The 19,718-nt window shown below is 46.8% G+C and overlaps 1 protein-coding gene across 1 annotated transcript in view; it reads left to right on the forward strand.

Moving 5' to 3' along the window:
• The window catches only part of LOC123995065 (mannosyl-oligosaccharide 1,2-alpha-mannosidase IA-like), a 165,074-nt gene that overhangs the window by 131,323 nt on the left and 14,033 nt on the right, over positions 1–19,718 (forward strand). The window contains exons 6-8 of the mRNA XM_046298356.1: positions 10,106–10,229; positions 10,543–10,636; positions 18,417–18,532. Coding sequence (XP_046154312.1) covers positions 10,106–10,229; positions 10,543–10,636; positions 18,417–18,532 — 334 coding nt within the window. The remainder of the gene's footprint in view (positions 1–10,105; positions 10,230–10,542; positions 10,637–18,416; positions 18,533–19,718) is intronic.

Here is a 19,718-nt window from a genome sequence, read left to right on the forward strand (position 1 = left end):
CTGTGAGTAATCTTATTTTATCCGTTCAAGCCAGTGGGGTGGTGAAAACCAGCACCGCAGGGGTAATAGTCTATCACCCCCTCGGCCCACTCCGTATGAAGTAAATAGCTGCATTGCTCTTTTTGAATATTGACTGTGCCTTCGTGTAATGTAAGCAAGTGTTAGCATACAGAACGGGTTGATTTGTTTTTCTCCAAAGGTTAACCATAATTGTATATCTGTCTTTAAATTGCAGTTCACTCGTTTCATGTCGTCACAATAGCCTCATGGGTAATATGTCTGTCTTTGGAGCCTACATAAGTGTCCAAGACACTGAGTATATAATACATTAGGAACACCTGCTCTTTCCATAACATAGACTCATACCAGGTGAATCTAGGTGAAAACTATGATCCCTTATTGATATCACTTTTTAAATCCACTTTAATCAGTGTAGATGAAGGGGAGGAGACAGGTTAAAGAAGGATTTTTAAGCCTTGAGACAATTGACACATGGATTGTCTGTGTTCCATTCAGCGGGTGAATGGGCAAGACAAAAGATGTACAGTGCATTCGGAAAGTATTCAGACCCCTCGACTTTTTCCACATTTTGTTATGTTACAGCCTTATTCTACAATTGATTAAATAGTTTTTTCCCTAAGCACAAAACACATTTACATACTGTACGTTTCAGACCCATTACTCAGTTGAAGTACCTTTGGAACCGATTATAGTCTAACGCTACAAGCTTGGCACAACTGTATTTGGGAAGTTTCTCCCATTCTTCTCTGCAGATCTCCTCAAGCTCTATCAGGTTGGATGGGGAGTTTCGCTGCACAGCTATTTTCAGGTCTCTCCAGAGATGTTCAATCAAGGTTCCAGTCCGTCTCTGGCTGGGCCACTCAAGGACATTGAGACTTGTCCCGAAGCCACTCCTGCGTTGTCTTGGCTTCCTGTTGGAAGGGGGACGTTCACCCCAGTCTGAGGTCCTGAGCGCTCTGGAGTAGGTTTTCATCAAGGATCTCTCTGTACTTTGCTCTGGTCTCCCAGTCCCTGCCCCTGAAAATCATCCCAACAGCATGATGCTGCCACCACCATGCTTCACCGTGGGGATGGTGCCAGGTTTCCTCCAGACGTGACACTTGGCATTCAGGCCAAAGAGTTCAATCTTGGTTTCCTCAGACCAGAGAATCTTGTTTCTCAGGGTCTGAGAGTCCTTTAGGTGCCAAGCGGGCTGTCATCTTCCTTTTACTGAGGAGAGGTTTCCGTCTGGTCACTACCATAAAGGCCTGATTAGTGGAGTGCTGCAGAGACTGTTATCCTTCTGGAAGGTTCCACAGAGGAACTCTGGAGCTCTGTCAGCGACAATTGGGTTCTTGGTCACCTCCCTGACGAAGGCCCTTCTCCCCCGATTGCTCAATTTGGCTGGCCGGCCAGCTACAGGTGTACTCCAATCAAGTTGTAGAAACATCTCAAGGATGATCAATGGAAACAGGATGCACCCGAGCTCAATTTCAAGTCTCATAGCAAAGGGTCTGAATACTTTTGTAAAGGTATTTCTGTTAAAAAATATATATATATGAATTTGCAAACATTCTGAAAATCTGTATGTTTTGTCGTTGTAGGTTGTGTGTAGATTTAGGAAACATTTTTATTTAATGCATTTTAGTATACAGCTTTAACAAAATTTTGAAAAAGTCAAGGAGTGTAATTGCCTTTGAATGGGGCATAGTAGTAGGTGCTAGGCGCACCAATTTGTGTCAAGAACTGCAACGCTGCTGGGTTTTTCACACTCAACAGTTTCCCGTGGGGAAGCATTGGAGTCATCATGAGCCAGCATCCCTATGGAATGCTTTTGACACCTTGTCAAGTCCACACCGTGATGAATTGAGGCTCTTCTGAAGGTGATATGACTGATTTATCATGTCCAAGGGTAAACATTTGCACATACTTTTGTTGTCAATCAAAGTGTGGCAGAGCTTATTTATTTTGGCAGATGGCTTATTTATTTCACCAAATGACCATGGTCTGACAATGGTCTGAAAGCAAGGATCAGTAGTTGTGAGTGGAGCAAAACTAAGCCATGAATAGTTTTAACATATGGAAGGCTTCTGGAATTCAAAAAAATGTGAGATGTTGATTTCTGTTTAACTATACTGAACAAAAATATCAATGGAAAGTGTTGGTCCCATGTTTCATGAGCTGAAAAAAAAAAATCTCATACATTTTCCAAAAGCACAAAAAGCTTATTTCTCTCAAATTTTGTCCATAAATTTGTTTACATCCTGGTTAGTGAGCATTTCTCTTTTCCAAGATAATCCATCCACGTGACAGGTGTGGCATATGAAGAAGCTGATCAAACAGCATGATCATTACAGAGGTGCACCTTGTGCTGGGGGCAAAAGGCCACTCTAAAATGTGCCGCAGACCATGTGTAACCACGGCAGCCCAGGACCTCCACATCTAGCTTTTTTACCTGTGGGATTGTCTGAGACCAGCCACCTAGACAGCTGATGAAACTGTGGGTTTGCAAAACCAAAGAATTTCTGCACAGACTGTCTGAAACCGTCTCAGGGAAGCTCATCTGCATGCTCATCGTCCTCACCAGGGTCTTGACCTGACAGCAGTACGGCGTCATAACTGACTTCAGTGTGCAAATGCTCACCTTTTGATGGCTACTGGCACGCTGGAGAAGTGGGCTCTTTGTGGATTAATCCCGGTTTCAACTGTACCTGGAAGACTGAGTCTATGGCGTTGTGTGGGTGAGCTGTTTGATGATGTCAACGTTGTAAACAGAGTGCCCCATGGTGGCAGTGGGATTATGGTATGGGCAAACATAAGCTAAGGACAACAAACACAACTGCATTTTATCGATGGCAATTTGAATGCACAGAGTACGTGACGAGATCCCATTGTTGTGCCATTCATCCGTATTTCCTATTGCACGGCCCCATGTCGCAAGGATCTGTACAGAATTCCCGGAAGCTGAAAATGTCCCAGTTCTTCCATGGCCTGCATACTCACCAGACGTCACCCATTGAGCATGTTTGGGATACTCCGAATTGGCGTGTACGACATTCTGTTCCATTTCCCGCCAATATCCAGCAACTTCGCAGTCATTGAAGAGTGGGGCATCATTCCACAGGCCACAATCAACAGGCGAATCAACTCTATGCAAAGGATTGTCATTGCGTTAGGCAAATGGTGGTCACACCAAATACTGACTGGTTTTCTGATCCACGCCCCTAGTTTTTTTTTTTTTGGTATCTGTGACCAGCAGGTCCATATCTGTATTGCCAGTTGTGTGAAATTCATAGATTAAGGCCTAAGGAATTTATTTCAATTGACTGATGTCCTTATTTGAACGTAGAAATGTTTGCATGTTGCGTTTTTATATTTTTGTTCAGTGTATATAAAAAAAAATGAATAGTCTGCCTGCCATTTATGTAATTCCCCGTAAACAGTTTGATCATAGGGCCCTGGTGTAGATTTGCTCTCCTCGGTTGGTGGTGATTCAGTAAGACAGGTTCTATATTTAGTACCTTAGAGTAGACGTCATGTGTTTTTTTCCTGGGGACAAAGAGCAGGCCCAGTAAGGCCAGACTCCAGGCCTGGAGTATTAGTTCTCATAATTATAAATTAGTCTCCCTCCTCAGGGAATAATGGCTCCATTTTTATGTATCTTTTAGAATTCCCCTTTCCCTCTTATAAAATGGCAAGCGGGAAATTACTCTCCGATCAAATTGAACTTTTAGTTCAAGCGGATGTCATCACACGAAGTTAAAGCCAGCTCTCTTTTTTTCTCCCGCCGTCTTGGTATGAAATATGGCAGCTTTAGCAGATTTACTCGTTGCGGTTCATTCTCAGGATGTACAATCCATCGCGAGAGTCTGGGGGAAAGTGGTTTGATTAATAAGCCTAGATTCCGAGTAGCCCAATTAGAGAAGCCATTGAGGTTTTTCACAGTGACACACAGGAGCACCGCATCATCTAGTATTGGCCGTCCCTTAAATATGAATTACAGCTGCCGTTTATAGCTCTGGCCTGATGAAACCAGGATAGCCTGAAGTTGATAGTTGATGGTATGAGGATTGGTGCCACTGGGACAAAAGTAGAGGTTCAGACTCGGATGTATGTAAGCTATTATACGTTAACTGTAATTGGATTGGCAGACAAGGTTGTTTTGGAAAACATCTCCATTTAAAGGATCACGTTCATACTTCTGCAACACGAGAAGCAACATTAACCTTAATCTTAACCTTATCTGAGTATCCCCGAAACAAAATGCCTCGAGCCACTGGGACGGTAAAACAATGTGTGTGTGTGTGTGTGTGTGTGTGTGTGGGCTGCTGCAGTCTCTGTGAAAGAGCCACTGGAGTAGCTGTGTAGTCCTGACAGACCCTCCTCCATCTGTGCTGTAGCTCTCCAGCAGCCAGCCGTTCTCCCAGGACACTACTCCAGGGCAATACCAGACGAGCTCCTGGAGCTACAATGATCCCCACATACCCCACTCGGCCTCCTCAGCCCCGCAGGATATAGCAGACTCGCGTGATTTAAGGAATTTAATTAAGCCCTTAACTGCGGATCTGTAGCTCCCATTTTGCCTGGAGTGAGTAAGAGATATGAAGGAGAGATCAGGTTTGGAACTAAGAGCTAACAACAGGAAGCAGTAAGCCAAAGCTTCAGTATCCTTTCTGTGTGCCCGCTGCCCCCATACAAAGGCATTGGCACCTGACTGGAGTAAAGTGGAGTGTATCACAGAACCACTGTTAGTTCATTGTCCAGAAGGCTGTTTGTGTTCTCTCAAGGTCCTTTCAGCCACTACGTTATGTACACAGAGCTGCACATTTGTTAGTGCCAGCCTGCGTCTCTCTTTCTTTCCCGTAAAAGGAATGGGTAGAAACCACTGAACTGGACCTAGTGCCCACAGATTCCAGACCTGGGGCAACTGTTAAACAGAGAGGAAGGAGGGAGAGGAATATGGATAGTTGGAGAGAGAAAGAGAGAAAGGTAGTAGAGTTCACTCCTTGTAATGTAAATGTAGCATTTGAACCCCACTCATCCTCGACCCTGTACCTTTAGGCTTAGCTGTGTGCTTGTTTTGGGCTCCTCTATGCTCCCTGTTGTTATTCTTCCTCGGGATTTAGATCTCATCCAAGGGCTTAGGAAGGGATTTGACACATAGACCACAGGAGGGAGGGAGGCCAAAATATAGAGAGAGAGGCCAACAGAGAGAGAGGGAGGGAGAGAGGCCAACAGAGAGAGAGGGAGGGAGAGCGCAACTAAGGGAGGTAGGACGAAAGAAAGACCAACTGAGGGAGGGAGTTGGGGGGGATCCATTTCAGGCGCTCAGAGTGCAGTCCAGACGAGTGGTCAGGTTAAATGCAGCTCTTAAGGCATCCACATGCTTCCCAGCCAACGCAGTTCCGAAGAGTTAGTGCATATGTTATGACATTTTTAAGTTTTTGTTCGTTTTGGACATCCGTAAGGGTTTTTTCTGCAGTTCAGGAGCACTTTCGGGAACTGAATTTTGGAACTAAATTTTTATTCCCCATTGGTGATTGGTCAGTAGTAGGGATTATTCAATATAGTACAGTGCATTCGGATAGTATTCACACCCCTTCACTTTTTTTTGTGTTGAATTTTACCCCCCTTTTCTCCCCAATTTCGTAGTATACAATTATTAGTAGTTACTATATTGTCTCATCGCTACAACTCCCGTACGGGCTCGGGGGAGACCAAGGTCGGAAGTCATGTGTCCTTCAAAACACAACCCAACTAAGCCGCACTGCTTCTTAAGACAGCGCGCATCCAACCTGGAAGCCAGCCTCACCAATGTGTCGGAGGGAACACAGTGCACCTGGCGACCTTGGTTAGCGTGCACTGCGCCCAACCCGCCACGGGAGTCGCTGGTGCGCGATGAGACAAGGATATCCCTACCGGCCAAGCCCTCCCTAACCCGGACAACGCTAGGCCAATTGTGTGTCGTCCCCATGGACCTCCCAGTCGCGGCCGGCTGCGACAGAGCCTGGGCACGAACCCAGAGTCTCTGGTGGCACAGCTAGCACTGCGATGCAGTGCCCTCGACTATTGCGCCACCTGGGAGCCCCCCCTTCACCTTTTCAACATTTTGTTACGTTACAGCCTTATTCTAAAATTGATTAAATAAATGTTTTTCTACGCACAATACCCCATGACAAAGTGAAACCATTTTTTAAAACCATTTTTGCAAATGTATTTAAAATTAAAAACGGATATAGCTCAGTTTAGAGCATTTCCCCGGGACCAATAGAATGTATGCACACATGACTGTTCTTTGGATAAAACCTAAATGGCATATATAAATAAGTATTCAAACCCTTTACTGTGAGACTCGAAATTCAGCTCAGGTGCATCCTGTTTCCATTGATCCTCCTTGATGTTTCTACAACTTGATTTGGAGTCTACCTGTGGTAAATTAAATTGATTTGATTTGGAAAGGCACACGCCTGTCTATATCAAGTCCCACAGTGGACCAAGCCAATTAGGTTGAAAGAATTGTCCCTAGAACACTGGGATTGGATTGTGTCAATGCACAGATCTGGGGAAGGGTACCCAAAAAAAGACTCAGTATTGAAGGTCCCCAAGAACAGAGTGGCCTCCATCATTCATTAAACGGAAAAAAATTGGAACCAACAAGACTTAGAGCTGGCCGCCCGGCCAAACTGAGCAATTGGGGGAGAAGGGCCTTGGTCAGGGAGGTGACCAAGAACCCGATGGTCACTGACTGAGCTCCAGAGTTCCTCTGTGGAGATGTGAGAACCATCTCTGCAGTACTCTACCAATAAGGTCTTTATGGTAGAGTGGCCAGACTGAAGCCACATGGGAGACTAGTCAGGATCGAGGGTAATAATGAACGGACCAAAGTACAGAGAGATCCTTGATGAAAACCTGCTCTAGAGCGCCTCAGACTGGGACGAAGGTTCACCTTCCAACAGGACAACGACCCTAAGCACACAGCCAAGACAACGCAGGAGTGGCTTCGGGACAAGTCTCTGAATGTCCTTGAATGTCCCAGCTAGAGCCCGGACTTGAACCCAATCAAACATTTCTGGAGAGACCTGAAAATAGCTGTGCAGCGACCCTCCCCATCCAACCTGACAGCACTTAAGAGGATCTGCAGAGAAGAATGGGAAGCTTGTAGCGTCATACCCAAGAAGACTCCAGGCTGTAATCGCTACCAAAGGTGCTTCAACAAAGTACGGAGTGAATGGGTCGGAAAATTTATGTATATGTGGTATTTCTGTTTTTTATCTTTAATACATTTGTAAACATTTATAAAAAAAAGTTTTTGCTTTGCCATTGTGGGGTATCGTGTGTAGACTGAGGAAAACAAACTATTTAATCCATTTTAGAATACGGCTGTAATGTAACAATGTGGAAAAAGTCAAGGGGTCTGAAAAATTTGCGAATGCACTGTTGTCATTCAACGAGAACTTGTTTTCATGCACATTATTTTTATGGAGAAATACTGCACGTAACATCTTCGTTAGATGTAAAGTTGCGCGACTAAGATTTCCTCCACAAAACATCAAAATTAATGACATTTTTGAGGAAGTTTATACTGGCTACGGAGTCTCGAAATGGACAAAGTACTATTGACACTTTTTCAAGAAAAGTTTTTTTTTTAATGAAGTATGCGAGAACACTCGTTTGGTTCGTTAGCCGAGTTCGCTCGGCGCCAGCCGAACTGAAGCATGCTGACGCCTTTATAGTCTGGAGAGAGAGGACATTGCAGTGCTGGGCCACAATGCAGCCAAGAGCTCACTGTACTGTGTTGTAATGGACCATTATGGAGATAAAGGAGAGATGGCAGGTCTGTCTGCATCCACCTATCTTAACCTCATGGCTGGCTGCAGCAGGTACACCGCTGATACTGATGTCATCTGATTCTCCTCAGCTCACACACTCTTAACAAATAACACACACAGACACCGTCACACAACTCACTGTCACACACGTGCATATATCCTCTCCATTCCAGCCTGTGGCAATCTGATTAAGTCTCTGGTAATGGATCTGGGCACTAACAATCATAAACACCAATTAGGTTTTCTGACCCAGGAACAGATGCTTTCTCTCCCTTTTCTTTCTTCCCAGACATTTTGTGTGATTTTTTTTCCCCCAGCATTTGTGTAACATGATTTAATCAGCTGTAATGAAAAACAAATGGTTTTGGCACAGCGTGTGGTTGAGGATGGGGGTTATTACAATACACACCCAGCTTTAAAAAGGTTGAGCAGTGTGTTCCTGGCTGCTTCTCCCTCTCCCTCTCTGCCCCTCCCTATGGCCCAGGCCACGGGAGCTGATGGATGTAGGGTCACGCTCCAAGGCCCTGTGTATTTGTGTGTGCACGTTCATGTGTTGCCTGCATGCATGAGCCTAGCATTGGGGCAGGCCCTGGATCATTAGTGATAGTGGAAGATAATTTCAGCAATAGGAATGATGACATTGGTGGCAACACGAAGACCTTATGAATACACGATGTCATCGACTAGAGACCTCTGCATTGCCTGCCTGTTTCTCTAATGAATTCCGTGCTATAGGCTGTTGGGCTTTGTCAGCCCTTTTTTGAAATACGGACCTGGAAAACCGCTTCAACCCAATTCTTGGCACAGAGAAAGGTCAAATTAGTTACACTAATGTTTATAAACAAGTTTGCTTTTCTAATGAAGTCAAAGGGATGCCAGTTCAATTTGGGAGTCTGGGTAGAGTATGTTTTACATAGCACTCACTCGCACGCGCACATGCTCGCGCACACACACTCGCGCACACACACACGCTCGCCCACACAGGGATATGTTTTACATAGCACACACACACACACACACACACACACACACACACACACACACACACACACACACACACACACACACACACACACACACACACACACACACACACACAGGGATATGTTTTACATAGCACTCACTCACACACACACACACACGCTCGCCCACACAGGGATATGTTTTACACACACACACACACACACACACACACACACACACACACACACACACACACACACACACACACACACACACACACACACACACACACATGGATATGTTTTACATAGCACTCACTCACACACACACACACGCTCGCCCACACAGGGATATGTTTTACATAGCACACACACACACACACGCTCGCCCACACAGGGATATGTTTTACATAGCACTCACTCACTCACTCACACACACACTCACACACGCTCGCCCACACAGGGATATGTTTTACATAGCACTCACTCACACACACACACACACACACACACACACACACACACACACACACACACACACACACACACACACACACACACACACGCTCGCCCACACAGGGATATGTTTTTGGCTTTTACCCTTTGGTTCCTCCAGCCCAGCTGTACTAGCCAGAACTGATTCATGCAGTGATAATGACAGAAATCTCCCAGTGCTCTGTCTCACACAAAAGCCAGAATAACAAAAGTGACACTAGTTATTATTTGGGGAGTCAATGATTACACACCATTAGCAGGCTGAAATATGGTTAGTCCTAATACACACACTGGCCCATCAGGGTGACTCAGGAAGCGATATCACACAGGAAGCAGGGGAACAGAAAGAATTTAGAAGGGCAGCTCTGACCCGGGCCTGCTGTTTAAAAACTATCAGGCAGCCCAGATACACATTGTGGTGGACATTTTTATATCACACACACTGTGGACAGATGGTATCGGAGGAGTAATATGTGGTCTTTTAAGTTAAGTTAATTTGGTGTGATGTTAAAACAGATGAGTACTACATCTAAAGTCACATTCCTAAGACAGGAGGAAGGTTTTGACCCCACTGACGTGTGTAGGGTTGACGTAAGTTAGCAGGTTTATGGAGGCGTGAGCTCTCTAGGGAATGTTTGTGTGGTGGGGTTTTGACTGAGGTTAATGTTTTGATTGAGGTAAGTGTTTTATGTTCTCTTCCTGTGCAGTGATGTTTGGTGGACCCGAGGTTTGGTAGAACTGTGTTTGGTGTTCTATGCAGTAACACTGTTGTTTGGAGAAGCTGACTTAATTAGCTGCGTTGTCTTGTTGTCGCTGCAGTGGCATCGGGAGGAACTGGCCGTGGGCGTCTGGAGGCAGCAGCATCCTGGCGGAGTACGGCACCCTGCACCTGGAGTTCATGCACCTCTCCAAGCTGTCAGGGAACCCAGCCTTCGCAGAGAAGGTGAGAGCTTGGGAGCCACAGCACATTCCATTCCAGCGCATTAACACCAAGTGTAACTGAAGCACTCAGCCAGCCTGATGATGGGGTTATTCATAGCGGTGACCTTGATTACTATTCATGTTAACGCCTGTTCTGCAGGTAAATGCCTTCTTTCCGCTCTGAGCCACCGGCCTCTCTCTCTTATGCCTCCCTTAACTGCAGTTCCTGCAGTAAGGCCATTTAAAGTGCATTACTGTGCCGTGCTGCTGGAAGATTAGGCGGCCATGAGGTATTTGCAGGGAGAAAGTAGAAACTCTTTTCCTCCTCCTCCTAGGTCATGAACATCCGGAAGGTTCTGAATCGACTGGATAAGCCCCAGGGACTGTACCCCAACTATTTGAACCCGAACAGCGGACAGTGGGGACAACGTAAGTCCCCCTCATCCCTCTCTCATCTCACCCCTCTCCTGTCTCATTCCTATCTCCCCTCTCACCCTTTTCTCCCCTCTTTCATCTCATCCCTTCCACCTCCCTCTGCATCACTGTTTAACCATCTGTCCTATCTTTTCCATCTTGCCCAGCCTTCTCTCTTTTCACCTCTCTCATCCCTCTCTTCCATCTCACCCCTTTCCCTTTCCATTAGAGGTTCACCAGTGGCTGTCAATCGATGTTCCGCAGCCTGTAATTATCAAGGTATTTACAGCTGGGAGACTCACTTCAGTTCAATGTGAGCACTTCTGATTGAGTGGGCTGTGCATTAGAAGATTATGTAACTTAACGCTGCCCAGGGGGTGAGGGACATCAGGGAGAAATAAGTATCTGTGGCTAATGACAGTACTTAAAAATGGTGAATACTGCCAGTAAAGTTAATTAGTCCTCTCTCGCTACAGTTCGGTCGTGATACCTCCACACAATACTACTCAAACTCTCCTGCTTCTTTGACTCAAGTCAACAGTTCAGTATCCCCATCCCTTGTATGGAGCAACTTCTGCTTTGACATTACCCAGCTCCAGCCAGGCCACCTCTTGACAAAACAAGCTTCAGACCCAAGAATTGCCTGGTCGTTAATCTACGGCACAGTGAGGTGGCTGGGGAGAGGCGGTGGTGGGATGCAGTAACCCTGCAGTGTGTCCGTGCTCAGACAGCCCTGTGCCCAGCAGACAGCAGCTTGTGTGGATCCCTTCTCAAATTATTGTGTTTGTCTCTGAGCCACACAAAAGGTTAATGAGATGCACAGACCAGACCAGTCCCTAGCTCAGCCATATGCTGCTGGCTGTAGCATCCTGATGGACCCACTGCAATCTCTATCACACACACACACACACACACACACACACACACACACACACACACACACACACACACACACACACACACACACACACACACACACACACACACACACACACACACACACACACACACATTAATTTGAATGCATATCTTCGCTGTTTTGTTTGTTTTGCTATTCTGTGCGATACCTCCCCCCTCCCACTGTGTGTGTGTGTGGTGTGTGTGACCCTCTGTAATTGAATGGCCCCTCTATGCCCTCGCTGAAATGTCACGACGGATGAATACCCATACTAACTGTCTGTGTGTTTGTCTCTGCTGTAGTCCTGGTCAGGGGGGTCAGAGAGGGTTCAGCGCTAATGACTGACCGCTGTGCATCCAGCCCCTGGGTCAAACTGGGTGGAGAGGATCAATGGAAGAGGAGGGCAGCCGCCCGGCTTGTTTCTCATTCTCTCTGACAACTTGATCCATCCCACAGGGTTTTTTTTCGTACAGTTTACAGCTCCATAATTTAGTGGAGGATAGGTGGTGTTGACATCAGGTCACCCAGCTGAGTGATGTAGTGACCCAGGCCAGGGTGTAGTGAGGTGGGGGTGCTGTCAGAGTCCTGTGTCTCTCTGGATGACTCTACATCGTTGGGTATTTGAAAAAGCACTTAAGTCCCGTGTAGTAGTATTATTATAATTATCATTACAAGTAGCTATTCTGATGGGAGCCAGCCAGGTGAGGGAGAGAGTGGCTCTGTGAATTGCTGACTGACTAGGGGAAAGTAGCTGTACTACACCAGTAATGCCAAACCAAGCCTTAGAGAACACAGAGAAGGTCCCAAGACAAACATTGCTAAAGGCACCTCTAAAAGTGTTTGTGGTCTACATGGTCAGTGTTAGCTGGAAGAAGAATTTCCAAGTAGAAGAAAAACAACTCCATTGACAAATAGCCTGAAGTATAGGAATGCTAATGTTGGCTGTGACAAAAATGTAAAGCGATTTTTTATTTATTTATTTTTTCATATTTTTTTTCAGGTTCGCACCAGAACCATTTGCCACCTGAGGATATTTTACATAAAGGTCACTTGTGATCTGTATTTACTGGTAGAGTAGACCTGAGGGGGATGTCATAGAAAAGGTCTTTCCATTCTCAGTGTTTCTCTGTCAAGGTACAGACGGCCTCTCAAAGCTCTGGTGATGCTGTTGTAGTTGATGTTTCAATACAAACCATCAGTACAGTGTCCCTTAGAGCCACGTATCTGGCAGTCACATCTTCTTGTATATGTAGAGCTGCCTATGACATGGCCCACAGACATGACGGACATCGCATCAAACCAATGGCATAGAACGCAGACATGACTGTCATCCTATCACACCAATAACATGGCTTACAGTCATGAGGACATCCCACCCTTAGGGAGTGAATATGATTTACAGTATATTAAGGGGTACATGGAGGTAATATTTTACCTAGACTTCCCTGAGCGTTTGGGGAAAAAAACACGTTAACCTCCCCTACAAAATGGTCATTAAAACCAAATAGCAGGGAATATTAAATCCCTTATTAGGAGGCTATAAATGTTGCAGTTTAAAATTCTATCAAATCAGTGGTTGAAATCGCCTGCTGTATTCATACCATATTCATGTTATCCGCAAAAAGGAGGCCTTAACCAATGTAACAGTTAAGGGCCGTCCGTCCACACCAAGGACTATAACGAACTGCGTTGGCGAACATCCACACTAGAGGAAAGTGTATCGTTCCGCAGTATCCTACACCTTCGATCAGTATCCTACACCTTTCGATCAGTATCCTACACCTGTCGATCAGTATCCTACACCTGTCGATCAGTATCCTACACCTGTCGATCAGTATCCTACACCTGTCGATCAGTATCCTACACCTGTCGATCAGTATCCTACACCTGTCGATCAGTATCCTACACCTGTCGATCAGTATCCTACACCTGTCGATCAGTATCCTACACCTGTCGATCAGTATCCTACACCCGTCGATCAGTATCCTATACCCGTCGATCAGTATCCTACACCCGTCGATCAGTATCCTACACCCGTCGATCAGTATCCTACACCCGTCGATCAGTATCCTACACCCGTCGATCAGTATCCTACACCCGTCGATCAAAGCATCCTACTTCGACGCTGTAGGCCTATTCATAAAGTGGTAACACAGACCATTCAGTGCTTCAGGGTGTGTTCATCGTCATAGTGACAACTGCAAATAACACTTCAGTGTAGGCTACATGTAGTTTAATGACAAGTATAATATATTAACTGGCATTTTAATGAAATGTAGATATTCAACAATAAACACTGTTTAGCCTGTTATTGCTTGCCTTGCCATGTCATTGCTTGCCTGTCTTGCCATGTCATTGCTTGCCTGTCTTGCCATGTCATTGCTTGCCTGTCTTGCCATGTCATTGCTTGCTTGTTTTGCCATGTCATTGCTTGCTTGCCTTGCCATTGGCATTGCTTGCTTGCCTTGCCATGTCATTGCTTGCTTGCCTTGCCATGTCATTGCTTGCTTGCCTTGCCATGGCATTACTTGCTTGCCATGTCATTGCTTGCTTGCCTTGCCATGGCATTGCTTGCTTGCCTTGCCATGGCATTGCTTGCCTTGCCATGGCATTGCTTGCTTGCTTGCCTTGCCATGGCATTGCTTGCTTGCTTGCCTTGCCATGGCATTGTTTGCTTGCCTTGCCATGGCATTGCTTGCTTGCCTTGCCATGGCATTGTTTGCTTGCCTTGCCATGGCATTGCTTGCTTGCCTTGCCATGGCATTGCTTGCTTGCCTTGCCATGGCATTGCTTGCTTGCCTTGCCATGGCATTGCTTGCTTGCCTTGCCATGTCATTGCTTGCTTGCCTTGCCTTGCCATGTCATTGCTTGCTTGCTTGCCATGTCATTGCTTGCTTGCCTTGCCTTGCCATGTCATTACTTGCTTGCCTTGCCATGTCATTGCTTGCTTGCCATTGCATTGCCATGTCTTGCCATGGCATTGCTTGCTTGCCTTGCCATGTCATTGCTTGCTTGCCTTGCCATGTCATTGCTTGCTTGCTTGCCTTGCCATGGCATTGCTTGCCTTGCCATGTCATTGCTTGCTTGCCTTGCCATGTCATTGCTTGCTTGCTTGCCATGGCATTGCTTGCTTGCCATGGCATTGCTTGCTTGCCATGGCATTGCTTGCTTGCCTTGCCATGTCATTGCTTGCTTGCCTTGCCATGTCATTGCTTGCTTGCCTTGCCATGTCATTGCTTGCTTGCTTGCCATGGCATTGCTTGCTTGCCTTGCCATGTCATTGCTTGCTTGCCTTGCCATGTCATTGCTTTGCTTGCCATGTCATTGCTTGCCTTGCCATGGCATTGCTTGCTTGCCTTGCCATGGCATTGCTTGCTTGCCTTGCCATGTCATTGCTTGCTTGCCTTGCCATGTCATTGCTTGCTTGCTTGCTTGCCATGTCATTGCTTGCCTTGCCATGTCATTGCTTGCTTGCTTGCCTTGCCATGTCATTGCTTGCTTGCTTGCCATGTCATTGCTTGCTTGCTTGCCATGTCATTGCTTGCTTGCCTTGCCATGTCATTGCTTGCTTGCCTTGCCATGTCATTGCTTGCTTGCCTTGCCATGGCATTGCTTGCTTGCTTGTCTTTCCATGGCATTGCTTGTCTTGCCATGGCATTGATTGCTTGCCTTGCCATGGCATTGCTTGCCTTGCCATGGCATGGCATGGCATTGATTGCTTGCCTTGCCATGGCATTGCTTGCCTTGCCATGGCATGGCATTGCTTGCTTGCCATGGCATGGCATTGCTTGCTTGCCATGGCATGGCATTGCTTGCTTGCCTTGCCATGGCATTGCTTGCTTGCCTTGCCATGGCATTGCTTGCTTGCCTTGCCATGGCATTGCTTGCTTGTCTTGCCATGTCATTGCTTGTCTTGCCATGTCTTGTCATGTCATTGCTTGTCTTGCCATGTCATTGCTTGTCTTGCCATGTCATTGCTTGTCTTGCCATGTCATTGCTTGCCTTGCCATGTCATTGCTTGCCTTGTTGCTCAAGTGGTTTGTAAGTGATTTCCATTTTTCTAATGGATGTCAATTATTTTGTCTCTTTTTCACTGTGCACATCACTGTCGATCCTGTGCAACCATTCAATACATCAGTGCAACAATGTTATCATCACTGGCCAGTGATACACTCTCTCGCCGCAACTTTCCCCGGTGTGCATTTTCTACGCTGTAGGCATTCAGCAATTAGCAAGACCAAACCTGCTTCTCTCCACGGAAAGCCTATTAGGTCTAGTATTAAAATACATCTAATATAGAATTTTGTAGTCTATAGATTTTCCTGGGATTTTCCGAGAGGAGGACTAGCGGAGAGTCTTGCATCCGTAGCCTATAGACTATTGCACAGTGAATAGCTGGAAGAGATGCGCTAGAGTTGTGTAGCCAAAGACGCTAAATATTAGCTAGATACACAACATGATCAAAAGTATGTGGACGTCAAACATCTCATTCCAAAATCTTGGGCATTAATATGGAGTTGGTCCCCCATTTTGCTGCTATAACAGCCTCCACTCTTCTGGGAAGGCTTTCCACTAGATGTTGGAACATTGCTGCGGGGACTTGCTTCCATTCAGCCTCAAGAGCATTAGTGAGGTCAGGCACGGATGTTGGGCGATTAGGCCTGGCTCGCTGTCGGCATTCCAATTCATCCCAAAGGTGAACGATGGGCTTGAGGTCAAGGCTCTACGAGCCAATCAAGTTATTCCACACAGATCTCGACAAACCATTTCTGTATGGACTTTGCATTGTGCGCGGGGGCATTGTCATGCTGAAACAGGAAAGGGCCTTTCCCAAACTGTTGCCACAAAGTTGGAAGCACAGAATTGTCTAGAATGTCATAGTATGCTGTAGCATTAAGATTTCCGTCCACTGGAACTAAGGGGCCTAGCGCGAACCATGAAAAAAAGCCCCAGACCATTTTCCTCCTCCACCAAACTTTGGGGTTGGCACTATGCATTGGGGCAATCCGCCAAACCCGGATTCGTCCGTCAGACTGCCAGATGGTGAAGCGTGATTCATCACTCCAGTGAACGCATTTCCACTGCTCCAGAGTCCAATGGCGACGAGCTTTACACCACTCCAGCCAACACTTGACATTACCCATGGTGATCTTAGGCTTGTGTGCGGCTGCACGGCCATGGAAACCCATTTCATGAAGCTCCCGACAAACAGTTCTTGTGCTGACGTTGCTTCCAGAGGCAGTTTGGAACTCGGTAGTGAGTGTTGAAACTGAGGACAGACGATTTTTACATGCTTCAGCACTCGGTGGTCCCGTTCTGTGGGCTTCTGTGGCCTACCACTACGCGGCTGAGTCATTGTTGCTCCTAGACGTTTCCACGTCACAATAGCTGCACTTACAGTTGACCGGAGCAGATTTATATGAAATGACAGGCAGCCTAGGATAAACAGCCTAGGATCAACAAGAAACCCTTACATTATTGTGAAAATAACTTTTCACGAGTTGTCGTCCTTAAGTATGTGTGCGACGCCATGCTTGTTGATTTTTGGTGCTTTCAAGAGAACTGGGAACTCAAATCATGACTTCAGTGGTCTTCAGGTCGGAGCTTTCGAAAGATGCCAGAGTTTCCGACTTTGAATTCAGGTGTGTGTGTGTGTGTGTGTGTGTGTGTGTGTGTGTGTGTGTGTGTGTGTGTGTGTGTGTGTGTGTGTGTGTGTGTGTGTGTGTGTGTGTGTGTGTGTGTGTGTGTGTGTGTGTGTGTGTGTGTGTGTGTGTGTGTGTGTGTGTGTGTGTGTGTGTGAGAGAGACCAACGTCCAATTCAGTAAGTCAATCCCAAAATGCTGACATTTTAATTGATTACAAATTACATGACCCTCCTTCAACCTAGCTTCCTTTCCTGATGAAAACTGGGTGGGAACTGAGCAGTCAGGTGTTTCTTTTACGCTACGATATATTAACAAGATCCTATCAGATCTCCAGTCCAATCAGACTGCAGGACTGCAAGACAGTGTGATGTCTGAGTCCTCAGTTCACAGGCAGTTTAATTTGTCCCTGTCCCTTGTCAATCAGATAGAGCCATGATCAGATCCTTGACCTTGTGTTCCCTCTCTGACCTGCTGTTAACCCCTGTGGCATTGACCCCAGTCAGCAAGGAATACAGTCCTTATGAGGGCAAGGCCACACTTCACTACAAACTCTTCCTGGAGCTCTGTCCCTTTTATTACTGCTGACGTCTAATCTATATCCCCCAAACAATGCTTTGGCTGTTAATGACATATACATATGTATGAGGGGGCATGACAATCACTATGATGAACAGCGGCTTGGCTTGACTGAAGCTCTCTCCCAGACCCTGGAGACTCATTCCTCACAGAGAGTGAAGTGGACAGGAGAGCACATCACCCGGCACAGCCCCACACCTCACTGACTGTCACAGGGACTGTCTCCCTTTTATACCCGGCTGTGGTATCGCTGCTGCTCCCTGCACAGCTCAGTCGGTACTCACACGTGCCGGGGGGGGACCTGATAAACTCATCAGAATGCCAATCTCCCCCTTGCAGACATCTTCCATACATCAGCCATCAAAGGAGACTAATCCCATTACTCCTGTAGCTTTGTTGGGCTCTGTTTGAAAAGGTGTCCCCGTCCCCTTGGCCAGGCCTATGCCAGACACGTCCCTTTGTCACTGAGGTTCGGAGGCTGAGCAGGTATTAAGGGGCCATCTTCCTGTGTAAACAGCCTCGGGTGCTGAGATGGCCGCCATCATTGGGCCATTCATCATCCTGAGGTGAGGCAGGCCACTGAGGAGGGAGGGCTGCTGCTGGCAAGATGAGATAGGTAAATGAAGCCTGGCTCCAGCATGACGCTCAAATCTTTCGTGTTGTCTCTGTCCTGTAGATCATGTGTCAGTGGGCGGCCTGGGAGACAGCTTCTATGAGTACCTGCTCAAGGCTTGGCTGATGTCAGACAAGACGGACGAGGAGGGCAAGAAGCTCTACTATGACGCTCTGCAGGTAAACCCTCAAGACACCTTACCTAGCCTACACACCTCTCCTCTTTTCTCTCCCGTCTTTTCCTCTCCTCTCCCCCACTCCCATCCCATCCTCCCCACCCCACTCCCCTCTGCTCCTCTTCTCCTACTCTCGTCTCCTCTCCTCGTCCTTCTCCTACAGAGATTTAATGGCTACAGTACCCGTGCATTCCAAAGCGCTGACTAAACCGTTTCACGAGGCTCTTTTGACCTCCATTGAAAGCTTCTTTTGTCAGTGCGATAACAACAGTTGGAGTTCTTAAATGACTGAACAGTCCGAGTCGGAAAGCAGGACCAGTTGTGTGGGTTGCTATGTGAAAGCAAGACGTGCTACGCCAGGCAGGGGTTATCTCTGAGTGTGAAGTACTAACCGCACTCCACAGAAGCTGGAGGAGTGAGTAAGTGGGGTTGGAGGAAGCTTTCAGTGGATGGGGGTCAACCAGACTCAGAGCTCTGTCTGGTGAGATGTGCTCTGAATGCTGCTAGCCAAATTCTCTGTTTCATTAGAGCCAAGCCTCCTGTCCTGTTGGAGATAATGTTGTTCTCTGTACGGAGGTCCACAAGGACCCAGACTGCTCCAGGATATTACCCTCCCTCCATTCCACTCCCAGCCAGCCTTGTTTCCCCACCACAACTGCCTACCTACCAACCCGCTTGTCTGCCATCCACCTGGGCGAGACACCACAAGCAGGTCACCCACAGCGAAAGGGTCCCTATTGCCATGCCAAGCCATCCTCCATTTGGGTCAGACAGCCTGAAAGGCAGCTGGTTAGGAACAGACTCTGTTCACTTATTAATGGCTCCTTGGCATCCTCGCCTCAGCACCGGCCCAGCCTACATGCTCTCTATCCCCCCGATGAGAATCGAAGCAGCCAGTGCTGAACAAGATGTGCCGCTGCCTGCCTCTGTCCAGGTCTGTTTGTTCTCGAAGCACTAGTAGTCTGAGGCTGAGATTGAAGGAAATGGGCTGAGATTTTTTACATTTCTTCTCAGCTGGAAAAGGCTGGGCTGTTGCTAAACAGGATATAGGCTGCCTTTTAAAGAGACCAAAGGAAATGAAATAACCAGTTTAGGAGAATATTAATCGGCTGATTTTCTGTGGCGGAACACGCCAGGCAATGCCCACGCGCATATAGACGGCCCCATTTACGTGATGGGTCACACACTAC

Source organism: Oncorhynchus gorbuscha, linkage group LG14 (assembly GCF_021184085.1).
Source record: "Oncorhynchus gorbuscha isolate QuinsamMale2020 ecotype Even-year linkage group LG14, OgorEven_v1.0, whole genome shotgun sequence".
Classification (NCBI taxonomy): Eukaryota; Metazoa; Chordata; class Actinopteri; order Salmoniformes; family Salmonidae; genus Oncorhynchus; species Oncorhynchus gorbuscha.